Source organism: Canis lupus, chromosome 12 (genome assembly GCF_011100685.1).
Source record: "Canis lupus familiaris isolate Mischka breed German Shepherd chromosome 12, alternate assembly UU_Cfam_GSD_1.0, whole genome shotgun sequence".
Taxonomy (NCBI): Eukaryota; Metazoa; Chordata; class Mammalia; order Carnivora; family Canidae; genus Canis; species Canis lupus.
Genome location: NC_049233.1, coordinates 65,750,315 through 65,774,402, shown reverse-complemented (window position 1 = coordinate 65,774,402; position 24,088 = coordinate 65,750,315). Strand labels below are relative to the sequence as shown.

At 34.4% G+C, this 24,088-nt stretch overlaps 1 protein-coding gene across 2 annotated transcripts in view; it reads right to left on the bottom strand.

Moving 5' to 3' along the window:
* Nucleotides 1-24,088, bottom strand: part of AFG1L (AFG1 like ATPase) — a 202,207-nt gene that overhangs the window by 91,113 nt on the left and 87,006 nt on the right. For both annotated transcript variants that reach the window (XR_005368108.1, XM_038554878.1), the window contains exon 7: nucleotides 2,044-2,102. Coding sequence is in view for 1 of the 2 variants with exons in the window: in XM_038554878.1 (XP_038410806.1) it covers nucleotides 2,044-2,102 (59 nt within the window). In the remaining variant the exon portion in view is untranslated. The remainder of the gene's footprint in view (nucleotides 1-2,043; nucleotides 2,103-24,088) is intronic.

Here is a 24,088-nt window from a genome sequence, read left to right as displayed (position 1 = left end):
CAAGAGTAACACTAGCATATGTGAATAGGTAAAATGTCATTTAAATGAATAAGAAACAACCTTTCCTTACAAGGGAAACTTCATAAGCCCACCAAAAAAGTCCCAGAGAAACCAGCCACAGCATATATTTATTGGGTTGATGTTTTGCTATATGTGAAAAGTCTTTTGAATAAATTAGACATTTTAAACATTTTCTCATCCAATCTAGTATTTAGTACCCTAGGAATTTTAGTTTATGTTCAATTTCAAATTGTACTTTATATCAGTTCTTGTTCAATTTCAAATTTGGATTATTTATCTCTTTGGTTTTCCTTCTTCTCTCCCCCCACTAAAAAAAGGGGTGAGAAACGGAAAAAATTTAAATTAAATCTAGCTAATTTGGTTGCTTATTAATAATGCTAATAAAGTATGATAAATTACTGGCCAAAAAATAAGGTTTGTGGTAAAAAAAAAAAGTATACCTACCAAGTTCCCTAAAAACTTGTTTCATTATGTGAGCCTTCACTCTTCATATTTCATATATTTCCTGCTACCTGAAGATACTATTTTTATCACTCATTTTTCTCAGCTTCCCTGTTCACATTTTGGTATCTACATATACCAATCACTTTGGATTTCCAGCATGGAGAAAACACTGTAGATTTACCTTCTCTCCAAATGTAAAACTTGATTTATATAAAGGGGAAAAAATTACTAAGAGCATAAATCTTCAAAGAGTACTTTTCCTTATATCTATAAATATCTCACAGAAATTAAAAACCTCTGGGAACTTAAAATTGGTCAGGAAAATAGATGTTTTAATTCTAAGTATAGCACAGGGAATACAGTTTAGTATCAACAACAACTTCAAAAAGATCGTCTGACTTTATCTTTAGAATATTTGAAGAAAAAATATTCTCCTTTTTTCAAGTATTTATTTATTTTAGAGAAAGAGAGAGAATACATGCATGAGTGGGGGGAGGGGCAAAGGGCAAGGGAGAGAATCTCCAGCGACTCCCCACTGAGTGCAGAGCTGGCAGGAGCTGGATCCCAGGATCCTGAGACCATGATCTAAGCCAAAATCAAGAGTCCACGTTCAATCCAACCAAGCCACCCAAGTGCCCCATTATTTCTAATTCTTGATACGAATTTTTGAGGTTTTAGGTTTTAAAAAATAATAGAACTTTATCCCTTCTTCAGTTATATTATTTTAGACCGGGAAAAATTATGTAACTAAGAATTATGGGAATTATATTTGGCACATATGCTTCTCTTTAGTACTTTTTTGATATTTCACTTTGCTTTGTGTTATAGATATCTGTGTATGTATTATATGCCCAACTAGATTGTAAATGACTTGTATGCAAGAAACAGAAAATTCATGATTGCACTACCCATTATGCCTAATGTAGCACTTTGCACATAGTAGGTTCTCAATAAATGTTGGTAGAATATAGAATTATTGAATAACTGTGTAAAAAATTATTTAAATTAACAGTGAAAAGGAGACTACTTTATTCTTAATCAGATTGTAATGAAGACTATTTCAAACTATGCAGTGATGATACACACAAATATTTAAACTATGTGCCTCAACTTGACATAATTTCATGATAACTTGATGGCAATCACATTTAAATATATTAGAATATTTTTGTAATAATGCTACTCTGGAATAGCAACTTTAATAGCAGAGAAAACATGTTAAAGACCATTAACCTAAAAGAAACAGAGAACATTAAATATTTTTTCAGAAATCAATGTATAAGGTTAAACATTCCACTATAATATTTATGAGCAAACCTCAAATTAAAATTTATAAATGCAAACTATCAAATGTTTCAGTTAGACAATAATTTAGACTATATTTTGTAATTTCTCCTGTGTACACATTGATGAATACTATATAAAAAAATTCTTTTCTCCTTTACTGTCTTTGACTGTAACTGTCTAATATCAAAATGAATTTTGCTTGAATGCAAGCCCTTAGCAATCCTATAAAAGCCCTTAATTATCAATCAATACGACATTAATCAGTGAACACAAGTAAGTGATTTTCCTTACCTTTAGGACAGCAATGAATGGTACGAAGTTAGCTCTTTGGAGTCCATTTTTATAGAGATCTGGAAAAAAAAAAAAAAAAAAACTGCTATTAGCTTTTTACTTAGCCTAAATCCAATGTTAGCTCATATCTTAGCCTGGAAAATGAAGCTTTCTATTTGTAAAAAAGGTAAACACACAAAAGAAAAATAGCCAAAATTGATTTCTATTCTTGCACTACACAAAATTCATTATTTTCTTAATAAGAGGAAGAACTGACAATTACAGAAAGAAAATCAAAAGACATTCAATCAAATTAGCTTTAAACTATACTAAAAAGCAATAAAAGAATTTGGAAGATATCACAAATAATCCTAAAGTTAATGACTCAACATAAGATATTTTTAAAAGTATTGAATATTCCAACACATAGAATCTTACTGGGAAAGGAATTATATTGCCCTTTATCTCAACCTATACTAAAAATTCTCAGTACAGAATTAAAAGTATGTAACAAGATTAGCCTTTTAATAAAACACATCAAAAAACAAAACTAAACATGTTTATATCAAGGCTATGCATTTAACATTAAGATAAATGACACTAAGGCCACTTTAAAAGACATTATCTAAAAATCAAAAATCCATTCTCAAAGGACTGTAAATTTAATGCAGTTATAAGTAATAAACAGCTAGTTTTTTTTTGCCTTAGAATGGTGTTTTTTATATATACATGTGTCACAGTGTATGTGTGTTCAGACACATATCCACACACATGAACAAACGCTGTCAAGAGTAAATAAGTGAAAAGGGATAACAAATTTAAAGTTTTGCATATTTTTCTATATTCTTCCTTTTTCTAAAAAAAGGATCTGGAATTTTATTCAAGAGATTGAAATTTTATTTCATACAAAGCATTTCTTTAAAACCAAAACCTAAAGAAATGAGTTTTTTTTTTTTAAAAAGTATAAAATGGGAGCAGTAAAAAAGTTTTCTCAATAATAAAATCCATGAATTACATTATGCGTCTCAATTTTCTTTTAAATATGCTTTATAGGATGCTTTCTATATTTCTTTGTTTATTATTTTTAAAGATTTTATTTATTTATTCACAAGAGACAGAGAGAGAGGCAGAGACACAGGCAGAGGGAGAAGCAAGCTCCACGCAGGAAGCCCGACGTGGTACTTGATCCCGGGTACCCAGGATCAGGACCCCGGCTGAAGGCGGCGCTAAACCACTGAGCCACTCGGGCTGTCCTATTTCCTTTATTTTGTTTGTTTGTTTTTTTAAGATTTTATTTATTTACTCATGAGGGACAGAGAGAGAGAAGCAGAGGCACAGGCAGAGAAGCAGGCTCCATGCAAGGAGCCTGACGTGGGACTCGATCCCGGGTCTCCGGGATCAGGCCCTGGGCTGAAAGTGGGCACTAAACCGCTGAGCCACCCGGGCTGCCCCTATTTCCTTGTTTAGAGGAAATTAGATAACTGAGATAGTCTTCAACTGTTACATTTACTTATGGAAATAAAATATGGTTATTAGGAAAATTTATTCTCTTTAGAAAAATATTCATCATAACATCATTGCAGTGTCGAATGTTAACTGCAAAGCTCTTTGGTTAATTAAGAACTAGAGGCTTTAATTCAGTTACATTTAATATTCTTATTTAGGGATATTATAAAAGTAAGATAATGCTGGCCAGGCTGTCAGAACTTTCAAATTCAAAATGAGATCTTTCCTTTCCTATAATCAATACCTCAAATGAATAAAATGGGTAAAATGCAGGAAATGGATTAAGTTAGGTATTTTCATAATCTTCCCTAATCATCAAGTTGCTGGGGAAAGTGCATAAAAACACTGCTGTATGATAAGAGCTGACAGCCATGAATATCAGTAAGTGGTAGAATTTGAAAATAAAATAATTTTATTTTATTGATTTTTTTAAATAGGTTCCACACCCAATGTGGGACTTGAATTCATGACCCCAAGATAATAGTCACATGGTCCACTGACTGGGCCAGCTAGATGTCCCAAAAACTAAAATACTTTAAATACACTCAAAGTTTACAGCAGCTTTATTTATAATAGCCAAAAACTGGAAACAATCCAAATGTCCATAATTAGGTGAGTGGATAAGCAAACTGTAGCATTTCTGTACAATGAAATACTACTTAGCAATAAAAAGTAGAAACCAAACACATAACAAAATAGATGAATCTCAAAATAATTATGCAGAGTGAGAGGCCAGACCAAAAGAAGAAAAAAAAAAGGTACATACTATGTGATTCCACTTATATAAAACTCTAGAAAAAGCAAGCTAAAGCTATACTACCAGAAAGCAAATTAATAATGGTTGCCTACAGAAGGGGCCAGCAGGACAACACTGACTGGGAGAGATGAAACAGGGAAAGAGGAAAGCTTTGAGTGTGATGGAAATGTTCATTATATTGATTGTGGTGGGGACTTCACAGATGTATACACATGCCAATATTTTGTAAATTGTACTCTTTAAATACATGTCATTTATTGTATATCAATTATATCACAGTAAGTTCTTTTAAAACTTATTGGGAAAAATACCAAAGTGAATATCGAAGAACACAATGTTATAAAATTAACACTGAGCTATTACACTAATGAAAGTTTACCTATGTTAAGATAACCTTTTGGTCTCACTTACAGAATAATATCTTTCTTGTGGACATACAAGGTTCTGAGACGCAACTTAACAAGTATGTACCTTTCAGAAGGTTCATGACAATGAAAGATATAAAAAGCCCACTTGTAATATTCTTGATTGAAAGTTTCCAATTCATCAGCAAAGTTAAAATCTAGTAATAGTCTTCAAGAGTTAATTTTTTAAAGAGTCAACTTTAAAAACAATCTGCCTTTATAAAGATATATAATCCAAACTTTATGCTCTGAGAAGTATTTTCTTAATAGAATTCTAAACAAAATTCATTTGGCTTGAAAACCTTTAGGTTTTTATAGGACACTTAAGTGAAAAAGAACTGTACTCATTAAATTGAAGAGTTTTCTGCAATTCAAATATTATGCTAATTATCAATGCAATAGATCCATCTCCTGAAATGTTAGCTACCAATTTTTTCATTCTAGTTGTTTAATATTATTTTTCTTAGACATAAAGATTTTTATAATACATTTATATCAATATTTGTCATTGTTTACTAAATACTATTTAAAAATTCAGCAGAAGTTCTTGCCTACAATTTTTTAATGCTCTCTAAATAGAGTTAAATGAGCACTTGGTCATATAAGACAGAGTACTGAAATTATGGCACATTCATTTTTCAAGACTGTTATAAGGACCTCTACATTCTCCACAGTGAATAACTATAATAATACTTATAGACGAAATATATGCAAAGAGGATTTTTAAAGTAATTACAAGAATCTAAATACTTTGGAGATGTACATGGATATACTGATCTTTTCCTTAAAAATCCAAGCATCACAGAAGAGGTTATATACAAACCTAATGTTAACCATATATCAAAAACCACTAATTAAATATGCAAAGAATAAAGAGAAAGAAATAAAAACATATCACTAAAAAATTCTGCAAAACATGAAAGACAAGGATCAAAGAAAGTCATTAGATACAACATCACAACAAATAATAAAATGACAATAAATACATACCTATCAATAATTACTTTGATTGTAAATGGAGTAAATTCTCCAATCAAAAGATATAAGGTGACAGAATGAATAAAAAAAACCCAACAAGATCCATCTATGTTACCTACAAGAGACTCATTTCAGACTGAAAGACACCTGCGGATTGGAAGTGATGGAACAGAGAAACAGCTATCATGCAAATGGATGTCAAAAGAAGGTCAGAGTAAAAATACTTATATTGCACAAATTAGACTTTAAAACAAAGACTGTAACAAGAGACAAAAAGGACCCTATATACAATAAAGGGGACAGTCCAGCAAGAAGATACAACAATTGTAAATATTTATGCACCCAACATAGGAGCATTCAAATACATAAAACAGTAACATAGTAACAATAACAAAAATAAAAGAATTAATTGATAATAATTCAGTAACAGTAGGGAACCTTAACACCCCACTTGTATCAATGGAAAGATTATTTAATCAAAAATCAACAAGGAAACAATGGCTTTGAATGACGCACTGGACCAGATGGATTTAACAGATATATTCGTAATATTCCATACTAAAACAGCAGAATATACATTCAAGTACACATGGAACATTCTCCAAAAGAAGTTACATTTTAGCCCACAAAACAAGCCTCAACAAATTCAAGAAGATTAAAGACATACCATGAATCTTCTAATACCACAAGCCTATAAAATTAGAAGTCAACCACAAGAAAAAGTCTGGAAAGATCACAAATACATGGAGGTTAAATAACCTGCTACTTAACAATGAATGGGTAAACCAAGAAATAAAAGAATAAATAAAAAGTACATGGAAGCAAATGAAAATGATAATACAATGGTCCCAAAACTTTGGAATGCAGCAAAGGTGGTCATAAGAGGAAAATTTACAGCAACACAGGCCTACCTCAAGAAGAAAAATCTCAAAAAAAAAAAAAAAAGAAGAAAAATCTCAAACAACCTAACTTTACATCTAAAGGAGCTATAAAAAGAACAACAAACAGAATCTAAAATGAACAGAAGGAAAGAAATAATAAAGACTGGAGCAGAAATAAATGATATAGAAACTAAAACAAACAATAGAATAGATCAATGAAACCAGGAGCTAGTTCTTTGTAAAATATCAATAAAACTGAGAAACTTCCAGCCAGACCTGTCAGGCAAAAAAGAGAAAGGATTCAAATAATATCAAAAATGAGAGAGGATAAATAACAACCAAAGCCACAGAAATAAAAATTATGAGAATATTATGAAAAACTATGTGCCAACAAATTGGCCAACCTAGAAGAAATGGATAAATTCCCATAAATATATAAATTACCAAAACTGAACAGGAAGAAATAGGTAATTTGAATAGACTGGTAATCAGCAAAGAAATCAGCAATCCAAAAACTCCCCAAAAAACAAAAGTCCAGGACCAGATAGTTTCACAGGCAAATTCTACCAAACATGTAAAGATGAGTTAATACCTATAATTCTCAAATTATTCCAAAAAATATAAAAGGAAGGAAAACTTCCAAATTCATTCTATGAGACCAGCATGACCCTGATACCAAAACCAGATAAAAATACATCACAAAAAAAGAGAACTGCAAGCCAATATATCTGATGAACACAAGTGCAAAAATCCTCAATAAAATACTAGCAAACTGAATACAATAATACATTTTAAAAAATCATTCACCATGATCAAGTTGGATTTATTCCTGGTTTGCAAGGGTGGTTCAATAGTCACAAATCAATCAACATGATACATCACATCAATAAGAGAAAGGATAAGAACTATATGATCATTTCAATAGATGCAGAAAAGGCATTTGACAAAGAGCATCCATTCATGATAAAAACTCTCAACAAAATAGGTTTAAGGGGAATATATCTCAACATAATAAAAGCCAAATATGGAAAACCCTACAGCTAATATCATGCCCAATCAGAAAAAGTGAGAGCTTTTCCCCAAAGGTCAAGAACAAGACAACGATGTCCACTAAATAAGAGGCATCCAAATTGGTAAGGAAGAAGTAAAATATTCATTATTGTAGGTGACATGCTATATATAGAAAACCCAAAAGACTCCACCAAAAAACTGCTAAAACTAATAAATTCAGTAATGTTGTAGGATCTACAGAAATCTGTTGCATTTCTATAAACCAATAATGAAGCAGCAGAAAGAGAAATTAAGAAAACAATCCCATATACAACTGTACCAAAAATAATAAGATACCTAGGAATAAATCTAACCAAAAAGGTGAAGACCTGTTGAAAGAAATTGAAGACAGAAGAAATGGAAAGACATTGCATGCTCATGGATTGAAGAACAAATATTGTTAAAATGTCTATACTACCCAAAGCAATCTACATATTTAATGCAATCTCTATCAAAATAGCAACAGCATCTTTCAGAGAACTAGAACAAACAATTCTAAAATTTGTATAGAACCATAAAAGATTCCAAAGAGCCAAAGCAATCTTGAAAAAGTAAAACCAGAGGCATCATAATTCCATTGTTCAAGTTACATTACAAAGCTGTAGTAATCAAAACAGTGTGCTCCTGGCATAAAAGTAGACACACAGATCAATAGAAGAGAATATAAAACCCAGAATGGAACCCACAACTATATGGTCAAATAACCTTTGACAAAGCAGGAAAGAATATTCAGTGAGAAAAAGAGTCTCTTCAGCAAATGGTGTTGGGAAAACTGGACAAAATATGCAAAAGAATGGAACTGGACTACTTTCTTATACCACTCACAAAAATAAATTCAAAATGGATATGAAACCTGAAACCATTAAAATTCTGGCAAAGAATACAGGCAGTAACTTCTTTGACGTTGGCCTTAGCAACTTTTTTCTATATATGTCTCCCAAGGCAAGGGAAACAAAAACAAAAATAAACCATTGGGACTACATCAAATAAAAGGCTTCTGCACAGCCAACAAAACTAAAAGACAACCTATGGAATGGAAGAAGATATTGGCAAATATGACATACGATAAAGGGTTAATATCTAAAATATATAAAGAACTGCTATAACTCAACACCCAAAAACCAAATAATACAATTAAAAATGAGCATTAGACACGAACAGACCTTTCTCCAAAAAGGTATCAGATGGACAACAAACATGAAAAGATGTTCAACATCACTCATCATCAGGGATATACAAATCAAAACTACAATGAGATATCACCTCACACCTGTCAGAATGGCTAAAATCAACAATACAAGAAACAGGTGTTGATGAGAATGTGGAAAAAAACGAACCTTTGTGCACTGCTGATGAGAATGCAAACTGGCACACTCAGTATAGACTCTACTTATCCTTCTTCCTCTCCCTCTGCCTCTCCAACCCCCAATTCCCCTGCCACTTGTGCACTCTCAAATAAATAAAATGTTTTAGAACATTTTAAAATATAAATGATAACTATTTAAAGCAAACATAACAGCATATTTGGGGATTTATAACATACAGAAATAAAATATATGAAAACGATACCACAAAAGCTGGAAGGAAAAAATGATTGTATCATATGAAAAGTAAGATTCTTACACTATACTAGAAGTGGTATAACATCACTTGAAGGTAGACTGATAAAGTTTTATACTATAAAACCCAAAGCAAATCATAAAACTGTTTTAAAACTCATAAATAAATAAATAAATAAATAAATAAATAAATAAATAAATAAATAAATAAATCTTTTTGAAAAAAGATAGGAGAGGAGTGCCTGGGTGGCTCACTCCATTGAGCATCTGCCTTCAGCTCAGGTCGCAATACCAGGGTCCTGGAATGGAGTCCCACTTCGGGCTTCCTGCTCACCAGGGAGGCTGCTTCTCCCTCTACTCCTCCCCATTATTCATGCTCATTCTCTCTCTCTCTCTCTCATTCTCTCTCACTCTCTGTCTCTCTGTCAAATAAATAAATAAGACCTTTGAAAAAAACAAGAGAGATAAAAAGCTTCCAAGACAAACAGAAACTAAATGAATTTGTGATAACCAACCAGCCCTAAAACAAACAAATATTAAAAGCTAACTCTGGGAAACGAACTAGGGGTGGTAGAAGGGGAGGAGGGCGGGGGGTGGGAGTGAATGGGTGACGGGCACTGGGGGTTATTCTGTATGTTAGTAAATTGAACACCAATAAAAAATAAATTAAAAAAAAAAAAAGGGAACCTTTAAGAGAGGACCCAAAAGTAACATAGACCAGAAAGGAACAGAGACAATATATAGGAACAGTGACTTTACAGGTGATACATGGCACTAAATTCATATCTTTTGATAGTTACTCTGAATGTAACTAGGCTAAATGCCCCAATCAAAAGACACAGGGTATCAGCCTGGATAATAAACAAGACCCATTGATATGCTGTCTGTAAGAGACTCATTTTAGACCCAAAGACACCTCCATATAGAAAGTGAGGGAGTGGAAAACCATTTATCATACTAATGGACATCAAAAGAAAACAAGGGTGGCAACCTTTATATCCGACAAATTAGATTTTAAACCAAAGACTGTAATTAGGGATGACAAAGGACACTATATCATAATTAAAGGGTCTATCCAACAAAATGATCTAAGAGTTGTAAATATTTATGCCCCTAACATGGGAGCAGCCAATTATATAAGCCAATTAACACCAAAATTAAAGAAACGCATCAATAATAATACAATAATAGTAGGCGACTTTAACACCCCACACACAGTAATGGTCAGATCATCTAAGCAGAAGATCAACAAGGAAACAAAGGCTTTGAAAGACCTACTGGACCAGATGGACTTCACAGATATATTCAAGTATTCCATCCTGGAACAATGGAATAAACCTTCTTCTCAAGTGCACATGGAATATTCTTCAGAATAGATCATACTGGGTCACAAACCAGGTCTCAACCAGTACCAAAAGACAGATCATTCCCTACCTATTTTCAGGTCACAATGCTTTGAAACTGGAACTTGATCACAAAAGGAAATCTGGAAAAAACTCAAATACATGGAAGCTAAAGAGCATCCTACTAAAGAATGAATGGGTCAACCAGGAAATTAAAGAAGAATTTTTTAAAATTCATGGAAACAAATGAAAATGAAAACACAACTATTCAAAACCTTTGGGATGCATCAAACGCAGTCCTTAGAGGGGAGTATATAGCAATACAAACCTTTCTCAAGAAACAAGAAGGTCTCAAATACACAACCTAACCTTACACTTAAAGGACCTGGAGAAAGAAGAGATAATAAAGCATAAACCCAGCAGAAGAGAAATAATAAAAATTAGAACACAAGTCAATGAAATGGAAACCAAAAGAACAATACAACATATCAGCAAAACTAAGAGCTGGTTCTTTGAAAGAATTAATAAGATTTATAAACCCTGGCTAGACTTTCAAAAAGAAAAGAGACAGGGTCCAAATAAAATCATGAATGAAAGAGGAGAGATCACAACCAACACCAAAGAAATACAAATCATTGTAAGAACATATTATGAGCAACTATATGCCATAAAATTAGGCAATATAGAAGAAATGGATGCATTCCTAGAGATGTATAAACTATCACAACTGAAACAGGAAAAAATAGAAAACCTAAACAGATCCATAACCAGCAAGGAAATTGAAGCAGTCATCAAAAATCTCCCAACAAACAGGAGTCCAGGATGAGAGAGCTTCCCAGGGGAATTCTACCAAACATTTAAAGAAGAATTAATACCTATTCTTCTGAAGCTATTTCAAAACATAGAAATGGAAGGAAAACTTCCAAACTCTATGAGGCCAGCATTACCTGGACCCCAAATCAAACAAAGGCACCACCAAAAAGGAGAATAACAGAGCAATATCCCTGACGAACATGGATATAAAAATTCTCACCAAGATACTAGCCAATAAGATCCAACAGTACATTAAAAAGATTATTCATCACAACCAAGTGGGATTTATTCCTGGGCTGCAAGAGTGATTCAACATCCACAAATCAATCAACGGGATACACTACATTAATAAAAGAAAGGACAAAAACCATATGATCCTCTCAATAGATGCAGAAAAAGCATCTGACAAAGTACAATATGCTTTCTTGATGAAAACTCTTCACAGTATAGGGTTAGAGGGAACATACCTCAATATCATAAAAGCCATATAGCCATATATGAAAAGCCCACAGTGAATATCGTTCTTTTTATTATTATTATTTATGAGAGAGAGAGAGAGAGAGAGAGAGAGAGAGAGAGGCAGAGACACAGGAGGAGGGAGAAGCAGGCTTCATGCCAGGAGCCCAATGCGGGACTCGACTGGGGACTCCAGGATCGCGCCCTGGGCCAAAGGCAGGCGCTAAAACGCTGAGCCACCCAGGGATCCCCTGACAGTGAATATCACTCTTAATAGGGAAAAACTGAGAGCTTTTCCCCTAAGGTCAGAACACAGCAGGGGGCAGCCCAGGTGGCTTGGTTTAGCCCTGCCTTCAGCCCAGGGCGTGATCCTGGAGTCCCATGTTGGGCTCCCTGCATGGAGCCTGCTTCTCCCTCTGCCTGTGTCTCTGCCTCTCTCTGTGCATGTGTGTCTCTCATGAATAAATAACCAAATAATCTTTAAAAAAAAAAAAAAGGAACACAGCAGGGATGTCCACTCTCACCACTGCTGTTCAACATGGTACTAGAAGTCCTAGCCTCAGCAATCAAATAACAAAAAGAAATGAAAGGCATCTGAATCAGCAAAGGCATCTGAATCTCACTCTTTGCAGATGAGATGATACTCTATGTGGAAAACCCAAAGACTCCACCCCAAAATTGCTAGAACTCATACAGGATTTCAGCAAAGCGGCAGGATATAAAATCAATGCACAAGAATCAGTTAGTTGCATTTCAATATACTAACAATGAGAGAGAAGAAAAAGATATTAAGGAGTCATTCCCACTTACAATTGCACCCAAAACCATAAGATACCTATGAAGAAACCTAACCAAAGAGGCAAAAGATCTATACTCTGAAAACTATAGAACACTTAGGAAAGAAATTGAGGAAGACACAAAGAAATGGAAAATTTTTCCATGCTCATGGATGGGAAGAACAAATATTTTAAAATATTTATACTACCTAGAGGAATCTATACATTCAATGCAATCCCTATCAAAATAACATCAACTTATTTCACAGAGTTGGAACATATAATCCTGAAATTTGTATGGAACCAGAAAAGACCTTGAATAGCCAAAGGAATGTTGAAAAAGAAAACTAAAACTGGTAGCATCACAATTCCGAACTTCAAGCTATATTGCAAAGCTGTAATATAGCTGTAATCATCAAGACAGTATGGAACTGGCACAAAAACAGACACAAAGATCAAAGAAACAGAATAGAGAACCCAGAAATAGACCCTCAACTCTATGGCCAACTAATCTTCAACAAAGTAGGAAAGAATATCCAAAGGAAAAATGACAGTCTCTTCAACAAATGGTGTTGGAAAAAATGGACAGCCACATGCAGAAGAAGGAAACTGGACCATTTCCTCACACCATACACAAAAATAGACTCAAAATGGATAGAAGATCTAAATGTGGGCAGCCCAGGTGGCTTAGTGGTTTAGTGCCGCCTTCAGCCCAGGGCGTGATCCTGGAGACCCAGGATCAAGTCCCATGTCAGGCTCCCTGCATGGAGCTTGCTCCTCCCTCTCCCGGTGTCTCTGCTTCTCTCTCTCTCTCTCTCTCTCTCTCTCTCTATCTATCTATCTATCTCTATCTCTCATGAATAAATAAATAAAATCTAAAAAAAAAAAAAAAAACTAAATGTGAGACAGGAATCCATCAAAATTCTAGAGGAGAACACAGGAAGAAACCTTTGTGCCCTCAGCCACAGCAACTTCTTACTAGATGTGTCTCCAAAGGCAAGGGAAGCAAAGCAAAATCGAACTACTGGGACTTCACCAAGATAAAAAACTTTTGCACAGCAAAGCAAACAGTCGACAAAATCAAAAGACAACCTACAGAATGGGAGAAGATATTTGCAAATGACATATGAGATAAAGGGCTAGTATCCAAAATCCATAAAGAACTAATGGAACTCAACACTCAAAAAACAATCCAATTAAAAAACGGGCAGAAGACATGAACAGACATTTCTCCAAAGAAGACATACAAATGGCCAACAGACATATGAAAAAAATGCCAACATCACTGGGCATCAGGGAAATAAAATCAAAACCACAATGAGATACCACCTCACACCAGTCCGAATGGCTAAAAATTAACAAGTCGGCAAATGGCAGATGTGGGCAAGGATACAGAGAAAGGGGAACCCTCATACACTGTTGGTGGGAATGCAAACTGGTGCAGCCACCTGGAAGACAGACAGTATGGAGGTTCCTCAAAAAGGTGAAAATAGAGCTACTACAACCCAGCAATTGCACTACTGGGTATTTACCCCAAAGGCACAAATGTAGTGATCTGAAGGGGCACCTGCACCCCCATGTTTATAGCAGCAATGTCCACGATAGCCAAACTGTGGAAAGAGCCCAGATGTCCTTTGACAGATGAATGGATAAAGAAAATGCGGTGTGCATACACAACACACACACACACACACACACACAGGAATATTAGTCATCAAAAAATGAAATCTTGCCATTTGCAACAACGTGAATGGACCTAGAGGAAATTATGCTAAGTTAAATAAGTCAATCAGAGAAAGAAAATTATCATAAGATCTCACACATATGTGGAAGTTAAGAAACAAAACAGAGGATCATAGGGGAAGAGAGAAAAAAATAAAACAAGGCAAAATCAGAGAGGGAGACAAACTATAAGAGACCCTTTTTTTCTTTTCTTAAAGATTTAACTTATTTATTCATGAGAGACACAGAGAGAGAGGCAGAGACATTGGTAGAGAGAGAAGCAGGCTCCCCTCGAGGAGCCTGATGAGAGATTTGATCCCGGTACACCAGAATCATGCCCTGAGCTGAAGGCAGAGGCTCAACCACTGAGCCACCCAGGTGTCCCAAGAGACTCTTAATCATAGGAAATAAACTGAAGACTGCTGGAGGGGAAGGAGATGGGGGTGGGTGATGGACATTAAGGAGGGCAGATGATGTAATGAGCACTGAGTGTTATATAAGACTGATGAATCACTGACCTTTACCTCTGAAACCAGTAATACATTATATGTTAATTAATTGAATTTAAATAAAATTTTAAAACTTGATATAATTGACAACTTTGTATTAGTTTCAGGTGTACATGATTTGATATTTGTATATATTACAAAATGATTGCTCATGCTCACAATAAGTCCAGTTACCATCATCATAATTTACAATATTTTTTTAAAAGATCTACCCTTAAAGTAGATCTTAAAGATTACTGTCTTGGCAATTTTCAAATATACAATATGGTATTATGAACTACAGTCATCATGCTATAAATTACATCCCTAGGACTTATTTATTTTATAACTAGAAGTTTGCACCTTTTGACCATCTTCACCCATTTTGTCCACCCTCCACCCTTCACTTCTGGCAACCATCAATCCCTTCCCTGCATCTAAGAGTTCAGTTTTCAGAAGTAGAATTGCTAGAGCATACTGTGGTCCATTTTTTATTTTGTGAGGAACTTCCAGTTTTCCATAATGGCTGCAACAATTTACATTCCTACAAACAGTGCACAAGGGTTCCCTTTCATCCAGTTCCTCACCAAGATTTGCTATTTTTTGTCTTTTTGATAACAGCCATTCTAAGAGGTGTGAGGTGACAACGGATTGAGGTTCTGATTTGAATTTCCATGACAATTAGTGATGTTGAGCTCCTTTTCATATACCTGTTGGCCAGCTGTATATCTTCCTTGGAAAAATGTATTTAGATCTTTCTGGCCACTTTTTAATCAGATTGTGGGTTTTTTTCCTATTGAGTTGTATGAGTTGTATGAGTCCTTTTTATATTTTGGATATTAAACCCTTATCAGATATATGATTTCCAAAGATTTTCTCCCATTTAATAGATTGCTTCTTGCCTTCTTAAGGTAAAATCTTAGGTCACTGATTTTAGAGACTTTTCTTCCTCTAAAAAATTTTTTTAATTACAAATTTTCCTCAAAGAACTGTTTTAGCAACTTCCTAAAAATTTCAATGTTACATTTTCATTATATTTTGCTTAAAAACATTTTCTAGGGTGCCTGGGTGGCTCAGTGGTTGAGCATCTGAGCCAAAGCTCAGGTTGTGATCCCAGGGTCCTGGGATCAAGTCCCACACTAGGTTCCCCACAGGGAGCCTGCTTCTCTCTCTGCCTATATCTCTGCCTCTCTTTGGTGTGTCTCTCATGAATAAATAAATAAATAAAATCTTTAAGAAAAAAAAAGTTAGGGTGATCTACACATCTATTATTGGTTGGTGTTGAGTTACTGCATATATCCTTAGCTAATATTTTCAATGAAAACTGCTACAGAGATGATGGCAGGAAGAAGAAATCCTTCCCATCAATTCTACAAATATGCTTGTAAACTAAATCAATTTCTTATTTAAATAATAATTAATAATTACCAGCCCTTCACTTTAGATATCCTACAGCATTTTAAAGGGTGCTATCCCCTGTAAGAGTGATAATGGGATGCCAAGAAATTACAGGCTCCACAGGGTCTTGGTCTTAAGAACCATGAGAGAGAAACTTCACAAAATGTTACATAAAGTCTTGATTATAAAAATACTACCATCCATATACTTACATATTTATTTTCAGTGAAGTCTAACACCCATGAAGTAGTTTTTCACACCAGAGCTTCCTTTTATAATGGAAGTTACTGGATCACTATCTTGACTGAAGTGTTCAATGAGAGAACAGAACCTCTGTATTTCTGGGAATCTTTTGGGCAAGACAACAACCCAACACCAGCCAGGCAAAAATCAGTGGCAGAGACTCCAACCCTCCTGTTAACTTTTAGAACCATCTATTTCATTATCAAGTGTGTGAGTGGCTGAGGCTTAGCTAACAACAGCTTTCACTTGGACTCTAAATAACAGTTGTCTTTGTACTCTGAGGTCCTTACTACCAGATGGAGTATTAGTGTGAATGAATGGATTCTCTAACAAATTTCTTTAGAGTTCATTTAAGTTCATTGTGGTTTTTTTGCACTGCTCTCTATAAAAACTGTATGGATGAGTCAGTGGAGTCCTTAGCATCTCTCTCCATGATTTCCCTTTTATGATAATATCACACTTATTTCCTGCAATGTCAACGACAAAATTAGATAGTCCTTGCTGTTAAAGATCTCTTAATCGATCCCTTAATGTTGAAAATATTTCCTCTTTTTGGTATCACTAATTATTATAGCTGAAGGTAACTAATAGTACATTCTGGTAAAGCAGAAAATCATTCTTGTGCAGTTATGTCCCAGATTAGGAATTTACATGCTCATTTTGGTACTAGACAAAATATGTCCTCTTGTTGAAATGATCTTAGGCTCAAAACTATTTTCTACAAACTACCATAAAATATGTGATTTACCTACAACTGAAATCCCTAGCAGATGAACTCTCGCACCATGGCCCAGGAGTCAAGGGCACAGGCCTACTGCGGCCATGAACTGAAGAAGGTGAAGCTGAGCCCAGCATAAGCATCCTCTAATGGGGCCACAGGGTCAGCAGTGCCTGCCACAGTCATTTAATCTGACATTAATAAACTCATGCCAGCCTTCATAATGTAACTATTTGTATAGTATATCTTTTGCAACCACTTACTTTCAATCTAACTTTACATTTAAATTGTATCTTCTGAAATGTTTAATCCATTCTGATAGTCTCTGTTTTAATTGGAATGTTTAGTTCATTGATACACAATATTTAGGTCTATATTATTAGTTTTCTTTTTGTCACCCCCGTTTTTTCTTCTATTCATTTCTTCCTGACATTTTTGGATTCTTTAAATACATTTTTAAATTCCTTTTTCATTTGTCTCTTGGCCTTTATATTACTTTTGTTGTTGTTTCATGGGTTATAATATACATCCTTAACTTTTCATGTCTACTTAGAATCAATATTTTATCACTTCACAAAAAATGTAGAAAAATTACATCAATATAAGTCCATCTAAACTCCCCACTTTATGTGATAGGTATCATATGCATCATATCTACATATAATTATAAACCCTAGAAGACAATATTATAATTTTACAAAGACACAATTATTTCAATTTTTAAAAAATTAAGAAGGAAAACTAGTTATTTATTTACCCCAATATTTACCATTTCTGATGTTCTTCATTTCTTCTAGAGGATCCAAGTGTCCATCTGTTATCATTTATTTTCTACCTAAAGAACTTCTTTTAAAATATCTTATAGTTCAAGCCCAATGGTGATGAATTCTTTCAGTTTTTTTTTGTCAGAATGTCTTTATTTTGTCTTTATTCTTTTTAATTGAGCTATAGTTGATTGATGTTATATTAGTTTCAAGTGTGCAATATAGTGATTTGACAACTCTCTATATGTATTATATATACACATATGCACACAGTAAATCTTCTTTATCCATACCTCTATCGATATGCACACTTAGGTTGCTTCCATATCTTGGCTATTGTAAATAATGCTGCAATGAATATAAGGGTGCATTTATCTTCTCAAGTTAGTATTTTTGTTTTTTTTGAGTAAATTCCCAGGAATGAAATTACTGGATCATATGTCATTTTTTATTTTTGAGAATCCTCCATACTGTTTTCCACAGTGGCTGTACCAATTTTCATTCCCACCAACCATGTACAAGGGTGCACATCCCTTGCCAATGTTTGCTATTTCTTGTCTTCTTGATACTTGCCATTCTCACAAGCATTTAGATGACATCTCATTGTGGTTTTGATTTACATTTCCCTGATGACTAGTGATGCTGACCACTCTTTCATGTGTCTGTTGGCCATCTGTATGACTTCCTCGGAAAAATGTCTATCAGGTCCTCTGCTCATTTTTTTAATTGGATGATTGGAGGTTTTTTGGTATTGTTTTTGAGGTTCTCTATGTTCTTTATAGATTTTGGATATTAACCCCTTATTGTATACATCATTTGCAAGTATCTTTTCCTATTCAGCAGACTTTCTCATTTGGTGACGGTTTCCTTTACTATGCAGAAACTTTTTTATTTTGGTGAGGTCCCAATATTTTGTCTTTATTCTTGAAGGAAGTTTCATATCTAGGTTGATAGGTTTTTTTTCCCCCAGTGTAAAGATGTAATTCCACAGTCGCTGGCCTCCATAGTTCCTAATGGAAGTCACCCAAAGCTAATCATTGGTCCCCTGTATTTAATATGCTATTTTTCTCTAAATGCCTTCTAGATTTTCTTTTTAGCTTAGGTTTTTAGCAGTTTGACTACAACATGCCAACCAGTGCTTTCTTGGTACTTACTTTGTTTGAACTTCACTGAGCTTCTTGAACCCATAAATTTATGTCTTCCTCAGATTAGGAAATTTTCAGTCATTATTTCTTCAAAAGTTTTTCTGCTTTATTCTGTCTTCTTGTCTTCTGGGATTCCAATTAGAAATATGTTAGAAAGCTTGTAATAGTTCTACAAATTCTTAAGACTTTCTTTTCTTCTATTACTTACTCTTCAAGTCTTCATACTGAATAATTTCAAGCTCTCTGGCTCCTTGCTTAGTTATCTCATTATCTATTAAGCTCGTCAAGTGAATTTTTACTTAAGATACTGTCCTTTTTAATTCTAAAATTTAAACCTGTTACTTTTTTATAATTTCTGTTTCTCTGAGGTTTCCTATCTCTTCATTCACTATGAACATATTTTCTTTACCTCATTTCTCTAACAATTATTGTTTTAATTGTTGCTTTAAACTCTAATGCCAATATCTAGGTCATATCAGGGTTGATCTCTGTTGATTGTTTTTCTTTCTCTTGAGGACGGATCATATTTTCCTCATTCTTCACTTTAAGATTGTATCCTGGACCTTGTGGATTCTGTTTCATTTTCTAAAGAGTGTCAATATTTTTGTTTTAGCAAGAAATTACCTTGGATGACTCAAGCTACAGACAGAAATCTCAGTTCAGTACCCTACCTTTATTTTAATATTTTATTTATTTATTTATTTATTTATTTATTTATTTATTTGACAGGGAGAGCAAATACAAGCAAGGGGAGTGGCAGGCAAAGGGACAGGGAGAAGCAGTCTCTAGGAAGCCTGATACAGGGCTCAATCCCAGGACCCTGAGATCATGACCTTAGCCAATGACAGACACTTAACCAACTAAGCCACCCAAGTGCCCCTACCCTACTTTAGTTAGGAAGTTTGTGATTTACCCTGCAAATGTATGGTTCAGAGGTCAGTCAGAGGTTTGGGCAAGATTTATGCATAGAACTTGAGGCTACATCCATAGAGTTCACTTTGGGGTTCACTTCCCATTTTCCTGCAGTAATTCTTGCCCCAAACTCCACCATCTGGTCCTTCAGGCCAGAAAGATTGTGGATTTTCTATCAGAATTTCAATTACTCAATGTACCACTGACTTGACCTGCCCTAAAGGTGATAGCCATTTTTAAAAAAATGGACAGTCTCTCCAGTTTCGGACTTTATTCCAAGTTTTATCTTCCCTCTAGAATCTGCCTGATATTTTTTACTCTCTAAGACCTTCAGATAGTTTATATACTTTTTTTTTTTTTTTTACAAATTTATTATTGCCTGCAAAGAAGGCCATTTGGCTAGGAGCTTACTTAGCCATATCAGAAGTTTTAGTTTTTAATAGAGAAATGTAATCCACTTGTATTTCCTGTCAACATGCCTGATCTTGTTTTATGTTCTTTACCCACACTTTTTGCTGTTTCTTCTGCTTTCTAGTTTTTGTTCTAAAATTTTTTTTCTTTTATCTTTGTTCTAGTTATTTGAAAAGTAGAAGGTATATCTTAAATTCTAAAATATTTGACTGTGTATTCCCCTAGTTATAAGTACAACAAATGATGATACAATCACTCAGGATCTGCAAATACTTTCTCCAAAGGGAATAAAATTTACAAATATCTAAGCAAGCAGTAACTACAAATATTCATTTACTTTCCACTCATTGGTATCATCAATTTTCTTATTTCAACCATTTCGTTTTAGTAAACTCACATTAAGACCTCTTTCCTCCAGGACACTTATTTACTTTTTTTTTCATCATTTTTATTATCTTTATTCTATTTCTACATAAGTTATTTTCCTACATCACTGATTTCATTTTCTGTAATTTCAATTCTATATTATAGTGCATCTAATGCTTTTATTAATTTAATTAACTTAATCCTTTTCATTTCACTTAGCTTTCTTTTATTTCAGCTGATTTCTTAATAAAAAAGGTTTCAACTCAATCTGTCTTTTCTCTGTGTAGGTCTTTTATATCACACAGTCTATGTTTTCTTGATGTTTAAAGAACATTAAAACAGAAATTTTCTAATAATTCTCTCTCTTTTCTACTTATTGTTCCCATATTATGGTATTTTCTTTTTATATAACCTTGAAAAAGAAATGGTATGACTAATCTCCTAAAATGAAGATACATGGTTTCTCCTTGGTTTCCCTCCCTAACCTCCTAGTTGTTCTTACAATGTCTCTGCCTCTACTGTGGTGTAATGTTAAAGAGTGACAATTGGCATCCTTTGTTCATACTTGCAGTAGAAATACCAGTGTATCCACTAAGCATGATTCTGATTTTTGAACTGATATACACATATTTGATATATTAAGAAACTACCCATCTGTTTCTGTTTTAGGGAGTGATTCTATTAAGAAAGATGTAGAATTTTGCCAAATGCTTGTAGCTTTTATAGTGAACACAACTGGATTTTTTTTCTCCCTAGAAACATTAATATGACAAATTACATTTGTTGTACGTGTGTACATAACTCTTAGCCAAGTTTCTAGTAATATCTAGCTTTTTATTTAATGTGGATATGTTGTTTGAGGAAGGATCACATAGTGTTGTTGCCTGATAATCTAAGTAACACAGGATTATTCTTGGGCATTCTAATGCTGCCTGCAGCATTTTCATTGTAATAAACAGTAAATTTAAAATTAGAAAGACCAGAATGCGTCAATAGGGTTATTACCACTCTGTTTTACTGTCAAAGAGGCACATTGAAATGAATTTACATATTTTATTTCCCCATAAAAATGTATTCTTTTTTAATTAAGTTCTTAAATTTATTAATTTCACATTTCAATTAATTTTTTTAAGATTTATTTATTTATTCATGAGAGACACAGAGAGAGAGGCAGACACACAGGCAGAGGGAGAAGCAGGCTCCCCACGGGAGACTGACATGGGACTGGGATCACACCTTGAGCAGAAGGCAGGCATCCAATCACTGAAGCACACAGGCATCTCTATTTCAATTAATTTAATCCATGTGTCTATTATCAATTTATTGCTAGGGTCTACATGCTCTTAAATACCTTTTATTCTCTAATAAAACTTCATGTATTTAACAAAATTTTATTTCAGAACCTAAAAACTGAGTAGCATATATATAAAATTTTAATTGTGAATTTTGTTTTTTGGCTTTTCTAATGACCCAACAGCATCATCATTGAAAAGTAAAACTAGGGATCCCTGGGTGGCGCAGCGGTTTGGCGCCTGCCTTTGGCCCAGGGCGCGATCCTGGACACCCGGGATCGAATCCTACATCGGGCTCCCTGCATGGAGCCCGCTTCTCTCTCTGCCTGTGTCTCTGCCTCTCTCTCTCTCTCTCTGTGACTATCATGAATAAATAAATAAAATCTTAAAAAAAAAAAAAAAAAGTAAAACTATGTCTATTTGTATATGAGCCATATAAAGTATTTCCCTAGATGACAAATAAATCATCTAATTGAGGTTTTACAAAGATAAGAAATTAAATACAAACTATATCTAGATCTAGTTTACCTGAAAATTTGCTAGCAATTTCCTATTTCTATGGATCTGACCCAAAATCCTGTTTCACTTTCAAAAGCCTTAACCAGATTATCCTAGAAAATATAAAATAGTTACATTACAAATTTTGCACTACAACTGCTGTTTAAAATATACTAAACCTATTTTGAGCTTGCAAGAAACTAGGAAAATCCCTACAGACCAGCAGCAAGCAAACAGGAGGTTAAAAGCTAAAGTAGTAATCATTAGCTGATACTGGTTTAGGTTATTTTTTTTAAGATTTATTTATTTTATTTATTCATGATAGACATAGAGGGGGGGGGGCAGAGACACAGGCAGAGGGAGAAGCAGGCTCCATGCCAGGAGCCCGATGTGGGACTCGATCCCGGGACTCCAGGATCATGCCCTGGGCCAAAGGCAGGCGCCAAACCGCTGAGCCACCCAGGGATCCCGAACATGGTTTGGGGTTTTAAGAACTACATGGGGTACAGAGGGTAAGGCCTTGGACCCAAGCAAGATAGGAATTCAAATTTAGGATGAGAAAAAAGTAACATACAGGAAGTTACTCATTGGTACCTTATTCCCTTCACCTCCTCGCCCCCCTCAAGTGTTGCTTCCATTTCTTCTCTTCTACGGGACTTTTCTCTCTTGGGTTCCTAACCTCTGGTGTTGTCTTCATTTGGCTATCAATTTTTTTCCCATTAAAATTATTAGTTACTTATTAAATGTTTCTTATCATTTTCTAGTAAAATTAATAATTTGTCTATTAATTGACAAATCATAAGCTGTTAATGGATTATGGTATGATAGTAGATTCCATCAACAATAATCCCCATTCTTATCCAGTTGATGCTTTACAACTAGAAATGGAGGGAATGAAATGAATGAAGTGGAAAAAAACTAAACAGAGAGACTAAAAAAATTAACGAAGGGAGAAAACATTTTTCTCACTGAGTGCTATCTTCCACCTTTAATTTCCAGATTATACTGTCTGTATTCCGTGACAGGCATTACCACTCAGTTGTACAAGCCTAAAATCTTAAAACAATTTGTACATTTCCCTTTCACTTTTCTTCAATATTCACACTATGACCAGGAGCTATTCATTTTACTTCTTGAATATCTTTCAGATCTATCCTCTCCATCTATAGATAATAACCTATATATCAGAATTTTTCGACTTCAGAACTACAGACATTTCTGGCTGGATAATTCCTTGTTGTGGGGGGTAGACCTACAGATTATAGGACGTTCTGGTAGACTTCTTGGCTTCTACAGAACTATGAGAGTCCAGTAGCAGTACCCTCTCCATCCTGCCTAGTTGTTACAACCAAAAATGCCTCAAACATTGCCAAATAGCCCCCTGGGTAACAATTTTACTGCCTTATACCAACCTAACACCATTTCTTACCCAGTATACTGCAAGAGTCTCCTAATATGTCTTCACTGAATCCACCATATTACTAGATCCCATTTCATAACCCATTCTCCACACCACATCCATTGATATTTCTCCTCTGACCTTGTCAGTCCCAACTTGAAGCACTTCAGTAACTTCCCATTTCTCT